This window comes from Triticum urartu, chromosome 6A, assembly GCF_056163025.1.
Source record: "Triticum urartu cultivar PI428250 chromosome 6A, HENAU_Tu73, whole genome shotgun sequence".
NCBI lineage: Eukaryota > Viridiplantae > Streptophyta > Magnoliopsida > Poales > Poaceae > Triticum > Triticum urartu.
Window position 1 is genome coordinate 116467086 of NC_141878.1, and position 20697 is coordinate 116487782.

Sequence of the window (20697 nt, forward strand, 5' to 3'; positions counted from 1 at the left end):
GGTGTATAGGGGGCCGGATTTGCCAAGTCCGGCTGTAGATGCTCCTAAGGGCATCTCCAACGCCGACCCTCAAACCGCAGGCATATGTTAGACCCCCTGTTCAAGAATTCATCCGATTAACCGGTTAACTTGCCGATTAATCCCTACTCATAGGGTCCCTGAGTAGCCGATTACCCGATAAATCGTCCGATTAATTGATTAAATGGCCGATTAACTTGCCGATTAGCCTATTAATCCCCTACTCACCAGCCGACCGAGCAGCTACCAGTTAACGATTTCCTCAACAATGGTTAGACCGCGTCGTCCGAACCATGGAAGTCATCTAGCCCGAGTTTGTATCGATCCGCTCAGTTGTCCGGACCCAATTTCTCCCACAAAGTGAAGACTAAGTGGGGTTGGTTTTTGTGGGAGTCCAGACAGCAGCCACGTTGGACTCAGACGCCCCAGGCCCACTAAATCCGCCCTCCCGACCCAATTTTCTTCCACTTTGCCACTTCTTTCCCCTGCTTCGCATTCGCACCGTTCACCTTTGTCGCAGCCGTTGTACCTCTTCAGCCGCCACACAAGCATTATCAGACGTTTGTAACCAGCACCGACACGCTCGCTCGTCTTTACGGTGACGTTGTCCACTCTGGAGCCATTTGTACCCAGGTACACTCCGTCACCTTTTCAACGACCTCCATGGCGGCCACCCGTCCGGAAGGTGTTCGATCAAATGCCATTGAGCTTATTTTCGGACACTAAGTTGTTTTTTCAGAAGAAGGATGCTGGGGGTACTCAACCATGGAGGATGAGTTGTTATGCGATGCATAGTTGGCCGTATCCGCGGATTTCGTAGGAAGTAGCAGAGGGGGCACCTTTCTTGCAGCAAGTGCATGAATCGTTTCATGAACGAAAACACATTGTGCCCTATGACATGCACATTATCTATGATCGCAACGTGAGGTCGTTATTGTATTGATGGCACGCCATCCAGACCGTCGTCACCAGGTTTTGTCACATAGTTGCTCAGTTGGAGGCAAGGTGACCATTGCACGCGACAGAGGAGGAGATTATAAGCTTTGCTTCTTCTTTCTCAACTTGTCGATTGAAGCATTCTTTCACTTGATGTTGCTATTCACATTGTGTAGCCCATGCGCACTGTCATGATGTATCACATGACAGAGAAATGGCCATTTACGTACACACACTATTGGATGAAGCTAAAGGGCAGTATGTGTGGGATGACATGATCCGTTGAAAACTTGTTGGACATTGAATTTGAGACATTGTTGTACTTGCATATTATGTATGAATGATTTATGTCATTTTTCTTTCGAATTTTGATGAATATCAGCCGGTTTGCATGATGTCGTCTGCTAAGTCGAAACATCCACTCCTGAAAAAAATTGAAACATCCACGGGCGCATACCAGAGCAAATTTGCCGGTAAGGGTTGAAGATGCTCTTATTAGAGCATCTCTAGCAGACCTCGCAAATCTCGCAAACCCGCATAAGTCCGGCGAGTATACGGGTTCCACCCAATTTTCTGGCCAGAATAGAGCCCGTATACTCGTCCGACCCGTAAATTTTTTTATCGCGGCCCGCAAATCGCCCAGCAGAAGCGCTATATCTACGGGTTTGCGAGGGGGGATATGGGTCGAAACCCTATCCCTCCGCCGCCACGTTCCACCGCGATTCCCCATTGCCCCCTCGCATTTCTCGCCGCCGGCGAGCCGCAACCGCCTCGAAACACCATGTGGAGCTTCGGCCGCGGCTCTGACGGTCGTCGTGACCCTGAGCGCGAGCGTCATGTCCGCTCGGACGACGCGAGGAAGCGCGGGGCCAAGAAGTGGACGAACCGGGGCCTCTCGCCACCGTCGAGGTTCATATTATGCAGTTTCATATATGGTTTCTATTCTGCTGCGCACGTTTTCAACCGGCAAACGAGATCTTCATCGACCTGTAAACGGCTTATGCGGATAGGGGTTGCGGGGTCTGCTAGAGATGCTCTTAGAGCATTACTAGTAGAACCCTCAGACCCTTATAGCAGTTTTAAGGATTGAGAAGTGCCAGTTTTTGACACTTTTAAGGGTTGAAAAACAGGGGCAAAGACTAGAACCCTCAAGCCCAACGCTTAAACTGCTTTAAGGGTTGGATTTGAGGGTTCTAGTCTTTGCCTCAACCCCAACCTTTAAACTGTCATTTCATATATCACACATTTCATCATATGACATATCACAAATTCCATCACATTTGACATAAAACAATAATCATTCTAGTTATTATTACAACACCGAATAAAACAATAATCATTCGAATTATTACAACAATGTTTGAGCAAATTACACTAATTGTTTGAATCAAATAGGACATAGAAAAGTAAAACAAAGATACATCATGGGCCAATGCGCCGCCCATCCAACTGCCAGTGGTGCTCTACTAGATCATCCCGGAGCCGACCATGAGTGGTTGCATCCTCAATCTCACGATGTGCTTGAAGAAAAGCGTGTATGCGAGAAGGGTTTCTTTCCGGTTGCACACGGGTACCAACATTGTCATAGAAACAAGGGAGGTTTAACCCTCTCTCATCCTCTAGGATCATGTTGTGTAGAATCACACAACATTTCATGATGTTCACCAAGGTTTTTTTGTCCCAAAACCGAGCTGGACCACGAACTATGGCAAACCTTGCTTGCAAAACACCGAAAGCTCTCTCAATATCCTTGCGTGCTGCCTCTTGTGCCTTGGTGAAATGAGCCTCTTTTCTTGTTAAGGGCACCCCATTTTTCTCCTTGATGGACTTCACAAGAGTTGCCCATTCGGGATAGATGCCATCGGTGAGATAGTATCCCATTGAGTACCCATTGTCCATGATTTTGTAGTTGCATTATGGAGCATCCCCAGAAATTAATCTTTTGAACAAAGGAGATCTATTGAGGATATCGATATCATTGAGTGTTCCCGGCAACCCAAAGAATGCATGCCAATGTGTCCTGAGATGCTACGGCCTCAAGCACAATGGTAGCATCACGGCTTTTACCGCAATACATTCCGTGCCATGCCTTTGGGCAATTTTTCCACCTCCAATGCATGCAATCGAGACTACCTATCATCCCCGGCCATCCCCTTTTTTTCATTCATTTCCATTAATCTCTTTGTATCTTCCTCGTTTGGTGCCCGAAGATACTGCTCACCGTACAACCGGATGACCAACTTGGCAAACCTACGGACTGACTCCATGGTTGTATCTTGCCCAATGCGAAGATACTCGTCGGTATAATCCGTGGGTATGCCATAAGCGAGTACCCGCATTGCCGCCGATATCTTTTGATATGCACTAAACCCCATGATACCGGCGGCGGATCTACGACGTTTAAAGTAATAGGAGGCGGCCTCATAATCGGTGACAATCTTCACAAACAAACTACGCCGCATTTGGTACCTTCTGCGGAAGAGACGAGGAGGGTATGTAGGTACCTCCGCGAAGTAGTCTTCCATCAAATGCTCGTGTCCGAGAGCGCGGTTCCGGTAGATGGTGACTCGCCCCATCTTCGACCCTCTCCTCTGATCCATCAGCTTCACGCGGTTTTCAAACGATTGCACGTCGATGAGAAGGCTCATCATCTCGACGTCGTCGTCTTGCAACAACTCGTCGATGTCCGGATCGTCGGATGACGACCAACCCGACGAATCGGACAACGAGTCCATGGCGTCGTTGTTCACCTCCATCTACACAATACAACAAACAATAAATTGTGAGTGCCAACAATGAATCAGAAAGGAAAAAATAAAACAAAAAGAAAGAAAAGGAGGCATACTTGCGGGGAGCTCGGGGCGGCGGCGCGGCTGCCTCTGGCCCGCCTGGCCTCTGGCGCGGAGGCTAGGAGAGCTCGAGGAGGCCTGAGGCCGGCCTGCCTCTGGCTGCTGGGGGCGGGGGGCCCCTGGGAGGCGGGAGGCGGCTGGGGGGCAGGGGCGGGGAACGACGGCTGAGGCGGGCGGGGCGCGGGGCGGGAGGCGGCGGGGAATGGCGGATCCGGCGGCGGGGAGTGTGGCGCAGCCGACGACGGCCGGCGTGCGTCGAGGGGAGGCGGGGGCCGGCCGGATTGGCGGCGGGCGATGGCCGGCGGCTTGGGAGGGAGGAGGCGGGAGGTTAGGGACGGGAAATTTCCCTCCCGCGCAACGGGGGAAGGGAGTGTGGGTTGGGGTCGAGTGCCCCTCTCCAACCCTCACTTCTACAAATTGGAATTGGGTTTGAGGGTTGGACCCTTACTTTTTTTAGGGTTTAAGGGTTTAGGGGTTCTAGTCTTTGTGTTTTTTTATTGCAACCCGAAAAAAAGCGGTTATTTTTTAGGATTTGAAGGTTTAGGGATACTACTAGTAATGCTCTTAGACCAGTACGAAAACGCGATTTGACCATGCCACCGCGCAACCGCAGCATCCCTTCCACAGCCGTGCAGCGACAGCGACGCCACACCAAAACCAGCACGGGGAACACAGAGCGGTTGAGCCTTCCACATCTCCTCACCCCACCCCACCATCACCACCCTCCGCTGCAAGCAAGTGGAGGGAACTCAGCAGCAGCAGCAGCCTGCAGACGCATGTGAAAAGCCACCGTGGTCCTCGTGGAACTCCATCCATCCATCTATCCGCGCCGGGAAGGGACGAGGTCCCGCCATTAAAAAACAGCGCGGGACCGCGCTCCCGCGACCTCGAGGATCTCGAATCCCGGGAGAACCATCCCTGCGCCGAGCTCTGATCCGGCAACAAGTGGCCGGCTTGATTCGATTCGACTGGCTGCTTGTTTTACCCGCCACCACCACCTCTGCCGCTCCTCGGTTGTTTTCTTGACGCTGCCGACGGACCGTCCGTCCGTCCACCCCCACCTCGGGGCTTACCGTCCCCCCGCTGTCGCGTTTAGATTAATCAATGCGGGCGGGGCTAATGGCGTGCGCCAGTGGACACTGACTGACCTCCGCACCACACCCACATGGCCCGTCGGGGGGGGGGGGGGGGGGGGGGGGGTGGGAAGGTGACCAGGTGAGGTGAGCAGCGCAGAGGTGCGTGCGTGCGAGACCGCCAAGGGCAACCCGCCAAGAACGAGGGCTCCTTCCTGCTCCCTCCTGCATGCACTGTGGGAGAAGGTGAGGGACTGAGGAGAGGAGGAGACGGTGCTGTCAGTGGCGACGAGCGTCTGCAGCGGCGGCGGCGGCCATGAGCTGGAGGAAAGCAGGAGGGGATGGAGGCGTGTCCAAGCGGTGGGCCGTGCTCCTCTGCCTCGGGAGCTTCTGCCTCGGCCTGCTCTTCACCAACAGGTAAACCAGCACCCCCAATTCCCCCTCCTGCTTCTTCAATTTCTCTTCCAGATTCCCAGCTCAGCTCAGCACGCGGAGCTCAGCTCAGCTCCGAGACTAGCTCGAGTTCAGCTGGATCCGCGACGTCTCGCCAGCCTCTGCACCTCGAATTTGTGAGATTAGAGATCGGATGGCTGGCAGATAGGGGGTGCCAAGGCTCGATTTGGGGGTTTCTCAGATTCTGTCGGCAGCGTCTTCATTCTGCCCCGCCATCGAATAATCCACGTGTTTTGGCTACTCTGGTCACGCAAAGTCTGATTCTGATGCTGCCGAATTGCGGGTGCGTTAAGTAAGGCTCCATGAATTTAGAAATTCGGTGGGTTTGCTGCCACATCGGGCAATTTTCCCTTACCACAATTGGGGCCGAGTGCGGATGATCCTGCGCAGAATCTCGATATAATTGTAGAGACGAGTTATTATTGCTAGGTGATGTATCCTCCAACATTGAATAACTGTACTCCTACCCAGAACTGTAAAATGTGATCACATCTTAATCTTATGAACGTCTACCTCTGTTCGGTCTCTTGATGAATTGGACTAGTCTTTTCCATTGCGATGCTATTCGACCGCAAAGTTTAGGAAATGATTCTTGTGCATTCGGATTGCTTGATCCAGAATGTGGACACTGCCTGAGGCAACTGAGGTTCCATTACCGAATCAAAGCGTTGAGGAAGGCAAAGCTCTAGTTGCTGCAGATTGTGGTTCAAAAAAGGTACTGGTGGTGTACTTCTCCCTCCATTAATCTCTGTCAAGTATTCCATAATTGCACATTGATATTCATATTGTACAGCAGCTGCACAAGTCAGTGTTATAAAAGCAGATTGCTGTTGTGTGATGTGTATTGTAAATTTGTTATATTGTACCACCTGCGGTAATTGCTGATACATAGTTTGATTATCATGTGCTGCTAGGTTCAAGAACTGCAAAAATACAAAGATGTGTTACCAGACCAAGATACTCATCATGATGTACAGTACGTACCAAGTTTGTCATTCTTGAGCACATATTTGTTCCTTTATTGAAAGTATCTTTTTACGAAAAAAATGGTTCTGACTGACTGGCATTTCCAAATGTTTTGGTTGTAGGACACTAGATAAGACAATAGCGACCTTAGAGACAGAACTCTCGGCTGCTAGAACCCTGCAAGAGTCATTGCTCAACGGTTCCCCTGTTTCAGAAGACTTCAAAGTTTCTGAGTCGATTGGGAGGAGAAAGTACCGTATGGTGATTGGCATCAATACCGCTTTTAGCAGTCGCAAGAGAAGAGATTCCATACGTTACACCTGGATGCCTCGAGGTTGCTGACGACATTCAACTTTATGGCTAACTTGCTTCGGAACATTTCTTACCCTGCGAACTTTGAAATAACTAATAACAAAGTCTGAAAATAGGTGAGAAAAGGAAACAACTTGAAGAACAGAAGGGGGTCATAATTCGGTTTGTCATTGGTCACAGGTATGGTGCATAAAGATTTTTATGTGCATTTAACTATCAAGGCATGATATTTGAATAGTGAGAAGTTCTAGATTATTTATTTATTCATGGTAATAACGTGTCATAAATTGTACACAGTAACTCTTTTGTCACAACTTTTTTGCCAACGCAGTTGTATATCTTTTGTCATTTTTTTTGCGAAATGCAACTGCATGATACTCCCTCCGTTCCATAATGTAGTGCGTATAGATTTTTTAGGAAGTCAAACTTCATCTATTTTGACCAAGTATATAGAGAAAAGTATCTACATATATATTATCAAATTCATACCACTGCATACAACACAAGATAGACTTTCATATTATATTAAATTTGTATTATTATTGTTTATATTTTCTATCTAAATAAACTTGGTCAAACTTTGTGATGTTTGACTTTGAGAAAAAACTACGCGCGCTACATTGTGAAGGGAGTATGATTTAGGAGTGGTTTCATCCAACTTTTGAGTTTAGTAATATCCGCATGCTGATCTTGAGGCTTGAGGGGTCCTTTTATTTGTTCTTTTCTGCAAGAGAAGGCTGTAGAATAATGGTTGTTAAGTAGTGTAGTCTCAGTTTTCCACTTTAAAAGTGGCTTCAGAGTTTGGACAAGGTATTTATCGACGGAGAGGATATTGTTAAAATAATTTTTATGCAATATATAAAGGTTAAGTCATGCATAGCTTATAGTAGTAGACGAGAATGAATGTACGTTTATGGCAAGACATGCATAACCTCATTCTCCACATGATGTGCAGTGCTATAGCAGGCGGAATTATTGATAGAGCAATTGAAGCAGAGGACAGGAAACATGGGGATTTCATGAAGATAGTAAGTTGTTTGTTACTTAAAAGGATATTGGTTTCACATGGGAGTGACGCTGTTATTGTTGCCCTCATTTGGACTGAAATGCTATTTTGTCCTCCCTGTTTACTGTGGTTACAACTTTGTGCAGGATCATGTCGAAGGATACCTTGCCCTATCTGGCAAAACTAAGACATACTTTGCTACAGCTGTTTCATTATGGGATGCAGATTTTTATGTGAAAGTTGATGACGACGTGCATGTGAACATAGGTAAAATCTCTATATTTATGCCCTTTACAGCTCCAAGGTTAGGGGCTAAATGAGTGTGTGCGTCCATCTGTCATTTCTGTACTCAAAGCTCTTATTAATTTCTTGATGATTATCAATGATGTACCCTTTGTATGTGTAGTTAACCACCCTAACTAGGATAATATGCGGCTATTTTTGCATTCCTGTGCGTGAAAAAGGCCTTGACATCCGATCTTTCATTTCCAGCAACACTTGGACAGATATTGTCCAAACAGGCATGGAAGCCAAGAGTATATATGGGCTGCATGAAATCTGGCCCTGTCCTATCTGAAAAGTAAGTAGTACATTATAGTCCATACATTATATGGATCTCTCCTTCTCTTAGAGTTCAAAGGTGTTAAGATCTGTTGTCTTTTTTTTTTCTCCAGGGGTGTGAGATACTATGAGCCTGAGCATTGGAAGTTCGGCGAACCAGGAAATAAGTATTTCCGACATGCTACCGGTCAATTATACGCCATTTCAAAAGATCTAGCAACCTACATATCAATAAACAAGTGAGAAATCATAAGTTCTCATGTAATCTCGCACTTCCATCTTTTATGGTTCTGGTGAAAGCTAATTTTCTTGCTGCAAATTTCCATTTAACGCCAGGCACGTCCTACACAAGTATATAAATGAGGACGTTTCGCTAGGATCTTGGTTCCTCGGGTTAGATGTCGAGCACATCGATGACCGGAGACTCTGTTGCGGTACTCCACCTGGTGAGCTTCCATTACTCCCATGTCTTATAACTCCTTAATTTCCGTGACAATAGCACGTCGATGAGGACATTCAATCACATCCTGAACTCGACTCTGCTCACAGACTGCGAATGGAAAGCTCAGGCAGGGAACACCTGCGCGGCGTCATTCGACTGGAAGTGCAGCGGCATATGCAACTCGGAAGGCAGGATCTGGGAGGTGCACAATAAGTGCGCCGAGGGCGATAAGGCGCTGTGGAATTCCACTTTCTAGCGTGGTCGGAACCCTGACTGAACCAGAAGAAGCTCTCCTCTCCTTCATGTTTGTTAGTTGTTGTATACTAGATCGCCCCACGGTGCTGTGTATGTAATTCATCCTGTAGGTATAGCTGTGGTTTTGACTGTGGGACTGGCTGACACCGACGAAGCGGACCACAATTTTACGTAGCGTCTGTCCGCCGGTGGCGCCGGAGGCGAAGGTGAAGGCGAAGCAGGGTATACGAGCTGTCGCCGCATTCTTTTGGTGGATAAAATGTTGCAGGTGGCCATTCTGTACCGATCTCCTGTGCTGTTTGGCTACCACAGATGTATGACCGAAATAAAACGTCCCTGAATCCTGCATTTCAGTGCATTCTGGACTAGTTTTGTGTTTGTAACAGCTGAGGCTCACTCTAAATGAAAGGGAAAATTCATGATCTGCCGTTCCAAAGATTTTGTAAATATGTGATGTGATTTGCCGCTTTACCGAAAAAGGCTTTCACCCTGCTTTATATATAAAGCAAACCACTAAAGCCAAAAGATCTCATAAAGGTTCACACCGCACACACACAAAGTACGAGAGAGGGGCCTGCTGAGGGCACAACTCAACGGGCCCTTGATAAAACGAAAAGAAAGGCGGTGGCTCAGGCCTCCAAGAGGCTAATCCGGCTCGGGAGGTGGCGGAGGAAGCGGCGGCGCCAAGCGGAGTGCCATCATGCGAAGATCTACAATGATGATGTTGATGGCGTCTTGGTCCTGAAGGCGGCTAAGAGGCCGCCAAATCTGCAAATAGCCACATATTTTGAAAGCCGCATCAGTGGCACGTTGAAGAGGCACACAGTGGATCATAATTTTATTACGGACCATTCAAAGCGTCCAAGTTAGAACCCCAATACCCAGTCACGTAATGTGGCGGAAACGCTGTGGAGAGGGCTGGATTTCCGCGAAGAGGTCGGGGAAGTTGTTGTTGCATCAATGTCCACCGACCACCTCCCGGAAGCAACTCCAAAAGAATTGCGCGGACACGGACGTGAAGAAGATGTGATTCGAGTCCTCCTCCATCCCACACAAGGGGCATATCCCATCACCAGGGCCATTCCTTTTGAGTACATCCACTCCCGAAGGAACCCGGCCCCAGATCTATTGCCACAGAAAGATCCGAATCTTCAATGGTAGTCTAATCACCCAGATATCAACTATAGGCCCTGGCCAGGAGCGGCCGCTATGGCCTGGTATAGTGATTTGGTGGAGAACCGACCCGAAGAATCCAGATGCCAGAAGACGCGGTCGTTCAAGTGATCCACGTTAGATTACTGTAGCGCAATGCACTCCAGAAGGCCGTGCCAAATGGCAAGTTTCGGAGGCCCAAATGGTCGCCGAAACGCGAGGCGCCCTAAGTCAATAAGGGTCACCTCGACGGAGATCCTAGACTCCACCGCGATGGAGAACAAGTCTTGGAATCGAGCAGCGAAGGGGCGATCCCCAACCCACCCGTCGAACCAGAAGAGGGTCGACGCACCCGACCCCACCACGATGGAGGTCCCAATGTGGAGGACCGGAAGCATCTGTTGATGGACTGCCAGAACTGTGTACCGCGAGACCGCTGACGGAAGGCGAGCGGTTGACCTCGGAGATATTTTTGTTTCGGATGATGTCAAGCCAAAAGGCCGCCCTCCCCATTTGCAATCCGCCACAACCATCGAGTTGGCAGGGCAATATTCATGCATTTGGACGACATGATTTCGAGCCCGCCCTGGTCACGTGGTTTGCAAATATGGGGCCAGCGAACCATATGGTATTTTTGCTTATCACCCTCCAGAAGAATTTCGTCTGATATTTGACGATCTCATGATGTAAGGTCCCATGAAGATTGTAGAAACTCATGATGTACAGGAGCGGGCTGGAGAGTGAGGAGTTGATGAGCATGGTCCAAACCACCTTGGACAGCCATATGCCCTACCAAGGTTTGACAATGTGTTGGAGCTTGGCCACATATGGTCATAAGTCGGCCACGAAAAACTGAGTCACTAATGGGTATCCCAGGTAGTATGTAGGGAAGGAACCCATCTAACAGTTAAGCCGGTCAGCAATGCTCTGCCGTTCGGCAGGCGAGTATCCCATAACCATCACTTTGCTCTTGTGAAGTTGATCGTTAGACCGGACATATGTTAAAAGTAGAGAAGAGGATCTAATCCACGTCCCTTACCCCTGAAAGCACGAAACTAAACCCTAATTTCCAAAAATTCCAAATTATGAACTACAACGTCAAATAAAGTCATGAACTGAAAAAAAAAGGTGAGCACAAATGTCAGGCACTTCATCATAGAAAGGCGTAGGAGTCTATGAAAAAAGCAAAAATATCTCATTCCAGAAACAAAATCTGAATTGGTGATAGGGACCGGGCACACCTGTCAGAGGCACCCTGCTCGTGTGCTTGCACGGTTGTGCCGACGCTGCGTGCCCGTAGCGTAGCGCCAGCAAATGGTTTCGTCTCCTTTTTACAATTTTCCCTCCTGTTTTTCCGTTCCCGCCATCGTTTCCCTCCACTGCTCGTTTCGTCGCGTCCGGCCGTATTAAATCTCCCACCCGTCCCCCGCCAATCCTCCCCGCTCCGCACGATTCCGCGCCTCCTCGCCGCAAGCGCCGACGACCGAGCCTCCTTGCCGCTCCTGTCCCCGGCGACGCGATGACCATGGACCGCCGCGCCCGCGCAGCCCCGCGCGCGGAGGAGGAGCGCCCGAGCCACGGTCGCTTCCTCCGCCCCGGCGCGCTCGCCCGGCTCCGGGACTGCAGGATCGTCGCCCGCTCCCTGCGGTCGGCGGCGGCGCGCCTCCCGATCCCGTCCGCCCCTCCGTCCCCCGCGGCGGAGCAGCAGAGGCAGGACGGCGTGCCGCACTTCCTGGTGGGGCCCACGAGGGGCCTCTGCGGCGCGGCGCGGTACCCGCTCAGGAGGAGGATGGCCGCGGCGAGGTGCGTGGTGTTCTTGCCGCCGCCGGAGGCGTTCCTGGACGCGCCCGCGCCGTCGTGGGTCCTCGCCACCGCGCGCTGACGGGGGCCGAGATCAGCCGCGGCCGTGCGTTTAGATTCGCGAGTAGTTAGAACTCTGTGCAGATGGCTCGCTGAACTTTCTTCCTTTCAACAGTTTTAGGATCTGATGCGACTGTTTTAGATCTGCTACCTTTCCGGTCTAATTTTGTTTAGTGGAATTGATCCAAATTTACAAGTTTGTGACTTGCATTTGTAGCTGGGTGCGTTGGTTTTCCTTTGGTTACATAGCTTTCTTAGTTTCTTGTTTTCATATAATAAAGTTGCATCAACCGGTTTCGTCAAGAGAAAAGAATTCTCATCAAACGGATAGAGCAGGACAAATATTTATTTGTCTTTGCATATGGATGGACATCGCCAAACAATGAATCTACTGACCTGGAAATGTCAAGGTTTGGGGTTGATTTCGACCGTGGACGAACTAAGCGACTGAGTGAAACAAATAGACAAGGTGAATTGTGTTGGAAGGAGTGGAGGGCAAGCACTTTGGTGGAGAGAGAGTGTACATGTGGTAGTAAGGCTATGGTGTTAATACTATATTAATGCTGAAGTGAAATTGGAGGTAAATACATGCAGATTCATTGATTTCTATGGGAGCCTCCCACAAAGCTTAGGAAGAAGTCGTAGGATGTCATTCGTTACCTTTGAGCTCAAGATGTTCTACCTTGACTGTCCGTGGGTGATGTTAACAAAGCTCTCTTCCAATTTGCTCAGCTAGGAGGAAATCTGAGGAGCTTCATGCAAATGGAGGATTTCAAGGATTCCTTGGCTGTCTGCGGCCTTGCGACCTAAGTTTCTAGGGATATCCTCATTCGTTACCTTGGAGTGAATATTCAGGTGCGGCTTGGTTGGGTTACATGCAATGATGGGTTTTTGTTGTTCCGAGAAACTTCAGCCAACCACATTGTAATGGAGGAATTTGATCGTGTTGCTTTTGCTCATCCGGGCGACGGAGACAGCTCCTTATCAAGAGCAGAGAGGTGACCGGCCATTTCAATGTGATGCTATGGTGGTTGGCGCATGAGTAACAAGCGAGTGTGCCTTTCGGCTCTTTCACAAAAACCAGGGCACGTGTCTACGAGCATGCAGGCATGGCGCTGTGTGGTGTTCGGATCTAGACGGTGATAGATTGCCCAGCTCAAAGAGCAACTCCGGGATGGAAAAGTGAGGGCACTCGAGACTGGATACTCACTTGAGATCATGTTCACTTGAGATCATGTATACAAAACATTAAAGGGCTTCTTTTGGGAGCACTGCCCCCTGATGGCTCCATATTTTACGCATCTTTAGAACTCATTTGTTGCACATCATCTCTGTATATCAAGTCATATCATGTTTCATTGAGCCAATTACCCACAAATTAATCATGTTGGGCCTCTGCCCCCTTTGAATGCTAACTCGTTTACTAAGTGGAAATTAGCTATGGAGTGTCACATTCATAGTGCATCAAAGCAACTATGGTGGATCATGGTCAATGGTTTCAAGCCAAGGATCCCACAAGTCTCACTTCAAGGGAGGCCGTTGATGATCAACTCAGTGCTACCGCTCTCAATATGTTGCGTCTTGTCATGACAGATGACTAGAGTGACTCAATTGCTCTCTTCAAGACCACCAGAGAAATCTAGGATTGTCTATAAGATATATTCTATGGTGATGAAGCTATTCAAAGGTCTCGGACCTTCCTGTGTGTGATGCTTGAGTGAAGGGGGTTTGATGGCTGGTTGTGCTCATGGATCATGTAGTTAGTCTAGAGTGGCAGTAAGGTGATCAATATCAATGGGGCGGTGGGGTCCTTCTTTAGGTTATCTGGGGGGTGAGTCAGGGGGGCCTTATTTGTCCTCTCCTATTCAACCTCGTGGTCGATGCCCTGGTGACAATCTTGGACAAAGCTAGGATGGTTGGGCACCTAATCCCTGGGCTGGTGTCATACACCTTCAATATGCAATTACTAGGGATAACCCTAGCAGTAGCGCTGGATTTATATCTACCAATAGTGCTTGTACAAGCGCTACCACTAAGGCGCTACAGCTAACTGGTAGCAGTAGCGCTGATTTTCCAGCGCTATTGCTATACCTAGTTAGTAGTAGCGCTCGGTTAGGAACAACGCTAGTGTTAATAGTAAGTAGCAGTAGTGTTTCTTATGAAAAGCGCTACTGTTAAATTTTCCTGTATTTTTTAAAATGCAGCTTATTGTCGCTGTATTTGTATATGTTTTATATAAAGTACTTTCATCATATGGTTTTATGACCATGATTAGATTCACCACATGTTGCCTCCACTTGAATCTAATCCACGTGTTGCCTTGCCTCCACTTGAATCTAACCCACTGATATATATAATAACTCATCATGCTCATATAACAACTTAGCATCATGCATCATCATCATAATGTATAACTCATCATTGTTATCATAATAACAAGTCCTACTCATCATCATCATACAACTTCTACTCGTTATCATAATAACAAGTCATACTCATCATCATCTTAGTCATCTAACCAACCCTATTTAATTGTTCTTAGCACATGATCATGAGTATTAGCTAGGACTTACTTGTTGGGGAACGTAGTAATTTCAAAAAATTTCCTATGCACACACAGGATCATGGTGATGCATAGCAACGAGAGGGAAGAGTGTCGTCCACGTACCCTCGTAGACCGTTAAGCGGAAGCGTTATGACAACGCGGTTGATGTAGTCGTACGTCTTCAAGATCGACCGATCCACAGTACCGAACATACGACACCTCCGCGTTCAGCACACGTTCAGCTCGGTGACGTCCCGCGAACTCACGATCCGGTAGAGCTCGGGGAAGAGTTTCGTCAGCACGACGGCGTGGTGACGATGTTGATGAAGCTACCGCAACAGGGCTTCTCCTAAACACCGCTATAGTATGACCGAGGTGGATTATGGTGGAGGGGGGGGCACCGCACATGGCTAGGAGAGATCTTTGTGATCAACTTGTGTGTCTAGAGGTGTCCCCCTGCCCATGTATATAAAGGAGCAAGGGGAGGCCGGCCGGCCCTTGTTGGCGCGCCTAGGAGGAGGAATCCTCCTCCTAGTAGGAGTAGGATTCCTCCCTTTCCTACTCCTACTAGGAGGGGGAAAGGCAGGGAGAGAAAGAGAAGGAAAGGGGGGCGCCGCCCCCCTTCTCCTAGTCCAATTTGGACAGGGGGAAGGGTGCGCGCTGCCTGCCCTAGGCCGGCCCCTCTCTCTTTCCCTTATGGCCCAACAAGGCCCATTAGTCCCCGGGGGGTTCTGGTAACCCCTCCGGTACTCCGGTAAAATCCTGATTTCATCCAGAACTATTCCGATGTCCAAATGTAGGCTTCCAATATATCAATCTTTATGTCTCGACCATTTCGAGACTCCTCGTCATGTCCGTGATCACATTCGGGACTCCGAACTACCTTCGGTACATCAAAACATATACACTCATAAAACTGATCGTCACAGAACATTAAGCGTGCGGACCCTACGGGTTCGAGAACTATGTAGACATGACCGAGACACGTTTCAGGTCAATAACCAATAGCGGAACCTGGATGCTCATATTGGTTCCTACATATTCTACGAAGATCTTTATCGGTCAAACCGTACAACACTATACGTTGTTCTCTTTGTCATCGGTATGTTACTTGCCCGAGATTCGATCGTCGGTATCCAATACCTAGTTCAATCTCGTTACCGGCAAGTCTCTTTACTCGTTCCATAATACATCTGAAAGCACAAGTGCTCCCTAGGTGGTTTTGATAATTGATGACAACATATCTCTTGTTGGACTAACATCTCTATCTAGCATGTTTCAGATAAGTTCAACAATGGAGTGGCATGGACTAAAGGTTGTGGGAACTCCTTCAAGATGCTAAGGACAAAGGATTGGCTAAAGCTTAAAGCTCAAGACTCTTCATTTTACATTTTAGTGATCCAATATCACATTGAGTCCATAGGAAAAGCCAATACTATCAAGGAGGGATGAGGTGTTGCTTAATGAGCCTCTTGCTTCATGTGCTTAATGATATGCTCCAAAATCCTCAGCTACTTTCCCACTTCCACATATGACCTAAACCCTAAGCCAAACTCGGTCCTACCGATTCTTCCTATCCGGCGCCACCGAGTTTCACTTGTCATAAGCCACTGCCAAACCCTAATCAGTTCGGTCTCACCGATGGGATCTCGGTCTCACCGAGATGGGCTTGCAAACTCTCTGTTACCCATTGCAATATTCTCGGTCCCACCGAGATATGCAATCGGTCCCACCGAGTTTGCTTGGCCAAATCTCAGTTTCACTTATTACCCAAATCGGTCCCACCGAGTTTGAGTAATCGGTCAAACCGAGTTTTGGATTTACCCTAACCCTAGCACATCGGTCCCACCGAGTTGATCCAGTCGGTCCCACCGAAATCTCTAACGGTCACTAGGTTTAACTTTTCGGTCTGACCGAGTTTGTTGATTCGGTCCCACCGAGATTGGAAAACTGTGTGTAACGGTTGGATTGTGTGTGGAGGCTATATATACCCCTCCACCTCCTCTTCATTCATGGAGAGAGCCATCAGACTAAGCCTACACTTCCAGCATCCTATTTCTGAGAGAGAACCACCTGCTCATGTGTTGAGACCAAGATATTCCATTCCTACCATACGAATCTTGATCTCTAGCCTTCCCAAGTTGCTTTCCACTCAAATCTTCTTTCCACAAACTCCAAATCCTATGAGAGAGAGTTGAGTGTTGGGGAGACTATCATTTGAAGCACAAGAGCAAGGAGTTCATTACCTACACACCATTTGTTACTTCTTGGAGAGTGGTGTCTCCTAGATTGGCTAGGTGTCACTTGGGAGCCTCCGACAAGATTGTGGAGTTGAACCAAGGAGTTTGTGAGGGCAAGGAGATCGCGTACTTCGTGAAGATCTACCGCTAGTGAGGCAAGTCCTGTGTGGGCGATGGCCATGGTGGGATAGACAAGGTTGCTTCTTCGTGGACCCTTTGTGGGTGGTTGCTTCTTCGTGGACCCTTTGTGGGTGGAGCCCTTTGTGGACTCGCGCAACCGTCATCCTTTGTGGGTGGAGTCCTTTGTGGACTCGCGCAACCGTTACCCTTTGTGGGTTGAAGTCTCCATCAACGTGGATGTAGGATAGCACCACCTATCCGAACCACGGGAAAAACATCCGTGTCTCCAATTGCGTTTGAATTCTCCAAACCCTTCCCTTTACATTCTTGCAAGTTGCATGCTTTACATTCCGCTGCTCATATACTCTTTGCATGCTTGCTCGATATGTATTGTGTATGTTGAAATTGTGCCTAAACTCCACTTAAACCGAAAAAGCTTAAAAATTGCAACTTTAGCATTAAGTGTCTAACCCCCCCTTCTAGACACATCTACTTCTAGATCCTACAACATCATCCCATAACTAACTCATTAGTTATCATGCTTGCAAGGCTTATAGTGATGTGTATTACCGAGAGGGCCCAGAGATACCTCTCCGACAATCGGAGTGACAAATCTTAATCTTGATCTATGCCAACTCAACAAGTACCATCGGAGACACCTATATATAGAGCACCTTTATAATCACCCAGTTACCTTGTGACGTTTGGTAGCACACAAAGTGTTCCTCCGGTATTTGGGAGTTGCATAATCTCATAGTCATAAGAACATGTATAAGTCATGAAGAAAGCAATAGCAATAAACAAACGATCAAGTGCTAAGCTAACAGAATGGGTCAAGTCAATCACATCATTCTCCTAATGATGTGATCCCATATCAAATAACAACTCATGTCTATGGTTAGGAAAATTAACCATCTTTGATCAATGAGCTAGTCAAGTAGAGGCATACTAGTGACACTATGTTTGTCTATGTATTCACACATGTATTATGTTTCCGGTTAATATAATTCTAGCATGAATAATAAACATTTATCATGAAATAAGGAAATAAATAATAACTTTATTATTGCCTCTAGGGCATATTTCCTTCAGTCTCCCACTTGCACTAGAGTTAATAATCTAGATTACACAGAAATGATTTTAACACCCATGGAGCCTTGGTGCTGATCATGTTTTGCTCGTGGAAGAGGCTTAGTCAACGGGTCTGCAACATTCAGATCCGTATGTACCTTGCAAATCTCTATGTCTCCCACCTGGATTTGATCCCGGATGGAGTTGAAGCGTCTCTTGATGTGCTTGGTTCTCTTGTGAAATCTAGATTCCTTTGCCAAGGCAATTGCACCAGTTTGTCACAAATGATTTTCATTGGACCCGATGCACTAGGTATGACACCTAGATCGGATATGAACTCCTTCATCCAGACTCCTTCATTTGCTGATTCCGAAGCAGCAATGTACTCCGCTTCACATGTAGATCCCGCCACGACGCTCTGTTTAGAACTGCTCGAACTGATAGCTCCACCGTTTAATATAAACACGTATCCGGTTTGTGATTTAGAATCGTCCGGATCAGTGTCAAAGCTTGCATCAACGTAACCATTTATGATGAGCTCTTTGTCACCTCCATAAACGAGAAACATATCCTTAGTCCTTTTCAGGTACTTCAAGATGTTCTTGATCGCTGTCCAGTGATCCACTCCTGGATTACTTTGGTACCTCCCTGCTAAACTAATAGCAAGGCACACATCAGGTCTGGTACACAACATTGCATACATGGTAGAGCCTATGGCTGAAGCATAGGGAACACTTTTCATTTTCTCTCTATCTTCTGCAGTGGTCGGGCATTGAGTCTTACTCAACTTCACACCTTGTAACACAGGCAAGAACCCTTTCTTAGCTTGATCCATTTTGAACTTCTTCAAAACTTTATCAAGGTATGTGCTTTGTGAAAGTCCAATTAAGCGTCTTGATCTATCTCTATAGATCTTGATGCCCAATATATAAGCAGCTTCACCGAGGTTTTTCATTGAAAAACTTTTATTCAAGTATCCTTTTATGCTGTCCAGAAATTCTATATCATTTCCAATCAACAATATGTCATCCACATATAATATTAGAAATGCTACAGAGCTCCCACTCACTTTCTTGTAAATACATGCTTCTCCAAAAGTCTGTATAAAACCATGTGCTTTGATCACACTATCAAAACATTTATTCCAACTCCGAGATGCTTGCACCAGTCCATAAATGGATCACTGGAGCTTGCACACTTTGTTAGCTCCCTTTGGATCGATAAAACCTTCAGGTTGCATCATATACAACTCTTCTTCCAGAAATCCATTCAGGAATGCAGTCTTTACATCCATTTGCCAAATTTCATAATCATAAAATGCGGCAATTGCTAACATGATTCGGACGGACTTAAGCATCGCTACGGGTGAGAAGGTCTCATCATAGTCAACTCCTTGAACTTGCCGAAAACCTTTTGCAACAAGTCGAGCTTTGTAGACAGTAACATTACCGTCAGCGTTTGTCTTCTTCTTGAAGATCCATTTGTTCTCGATGGCTTGTTGATTATCGGGCAAGTCAACCAAAGTCCATACTTTGTTCTCATACATGGATCCCATCTCAGACTTCATGGCCTCAAGCCATTTTGCGGAATCTGGGCTCATCATCGCTTCCTCATAGTTCGTAGGTTCGTCATGGTCAAGTAACATGACCTCCAGAACTGGATTACCGTACCACTCTGGTGCGGATCTTGCTCTGGTTGACCTACGAGGTTCGGTAGTAACTTGATCGGAAGTTTCATGATCATCATCATTAGCTTCCTCACTAATTGGTGTATATGTCACAGGAACCGGTTTCTATGATGAACTACTTTCCAATAAGGGAGCAGATATAGTTACCTCATCAAGTTCTACTTTCCTTCCACTCACTTCTTTCGAGAGAAACTCCTTCTCTAGAAAGGATCCATTCTTAGCAACGAATATCTTGCCTTCAGATCTGTGATAGAAGGTGTACCCAATAGTTTCCTTTGGGTATCCTATGAAGACACATTTCTCCGATTTGGGTTCGAGCTTATCAGGTTGAAGCTTTTTCACATAAGCATCGCAGCCCCAAACTTTAAGAAACGACAACTTTGGTTTCTTGCCAAACCATAGTTCATAAGGTGTCGTCTCAACGGATTTTGATGGTGCCCTATTTAACGTGAATGCAGCCGTCTCTAAAGCATAACCCCAAAACGATAGCGGTAAATCAGTAAGAGACATCATAGATCGCACCATATCTAGTAAAGTACAATTACAACGTTCGGACACACCATTACGCTGTGGTGTTCCGGGTGGCGTGAGTTGCGAAACTATTCCGCACTGTTTCAAATGTAGGCCAAACTCGTAACTCAAATATTCTCCTCCACGATCAGATCGCAGAAACTTAATTTTCTTTTTACGATGATTCTCCACTTCACTCTGAAATTCTTTGAACTTTTCAAATGTTTCAGACTTGTATTTCATTAAGTAGATATACCCATATCTGCTCAAATCATGTGTGAGGGTGAGAAAATAACGATACCCGTCACGAGCCTCAATACTCATCGGACCACATACATCAGTATGTATGATTTCCAACAAATCTGTTGCTGGCTCCATAGTTCCGGAGAACGGCGTTTTAGTCATCTTGCCCATAAGGCATGGTTCGACAGTACCAAGTGATTCATAATCAAGTGATTCCAAAAGTCCATCAGTATGGAGTTTCTTCATGCGCTTTATACCAATATGACCCAAACAGCAGTGCCACAAATAAGTTGCACTATCATTATCAACTCTGCATCTTTTGGCTTTAACATTATGAATATGTGTATCACTACTATCGAGATTCAACAAGAATAGACCACTCTTTAAGGGTGCATGAC

General features: G+C 47.2%; 2 protein-coding genes across 2 annotated transcripts; both read left to right on the plus strand.

Moving 5' to 3' along the window:
• Positions 1–5000: 5000 nt before the first annotated feature.
• Positions 5001–9293, plus strand: LOC125516041 (putative beta-1,3-galactosyltransferase 2). Its single transcript, XM_048681528.2, has 11 exons — positions 5001–5293; positions 5948–6044; positions 6244–6305; positions 6418–6629; positions 6724–6787; positions 7563–7635; positions 7760–7880; positions 8106–8193; positions 8288–8413; positions 8511–8620; positions 8724–9293. The coding sequence occupies exons 1-11, from the start codon at positions 5193–5195 to the stop codon at positions 8870–8872; spliced, it is 1203 nt and encodes a 400-aa protein (XP_048537485.1). The 5' UTR covers positions 5001–5192; the 3' UTR covers positions 8873–9293.
• A 2133-nt stretch (positions 9294–11426) lies between these two features.
• Positions 11427–12127, plus strand: LOC125514840 (uncharacterized). The gene has a single exon (XM_048680207.2). It carries the CDS (start codon positions 11543–11545, stop codon positions 11903–11905), a length of 363 nt encoding a protein of 120 aa, XP_048536164.1. The 5' UTR covers positions 11427–11542; the 3' UTR covers positions 11906–12127.
• The last annotated feature ends 8570 nt before the right edge of the window (positions 12128–20697 follow it).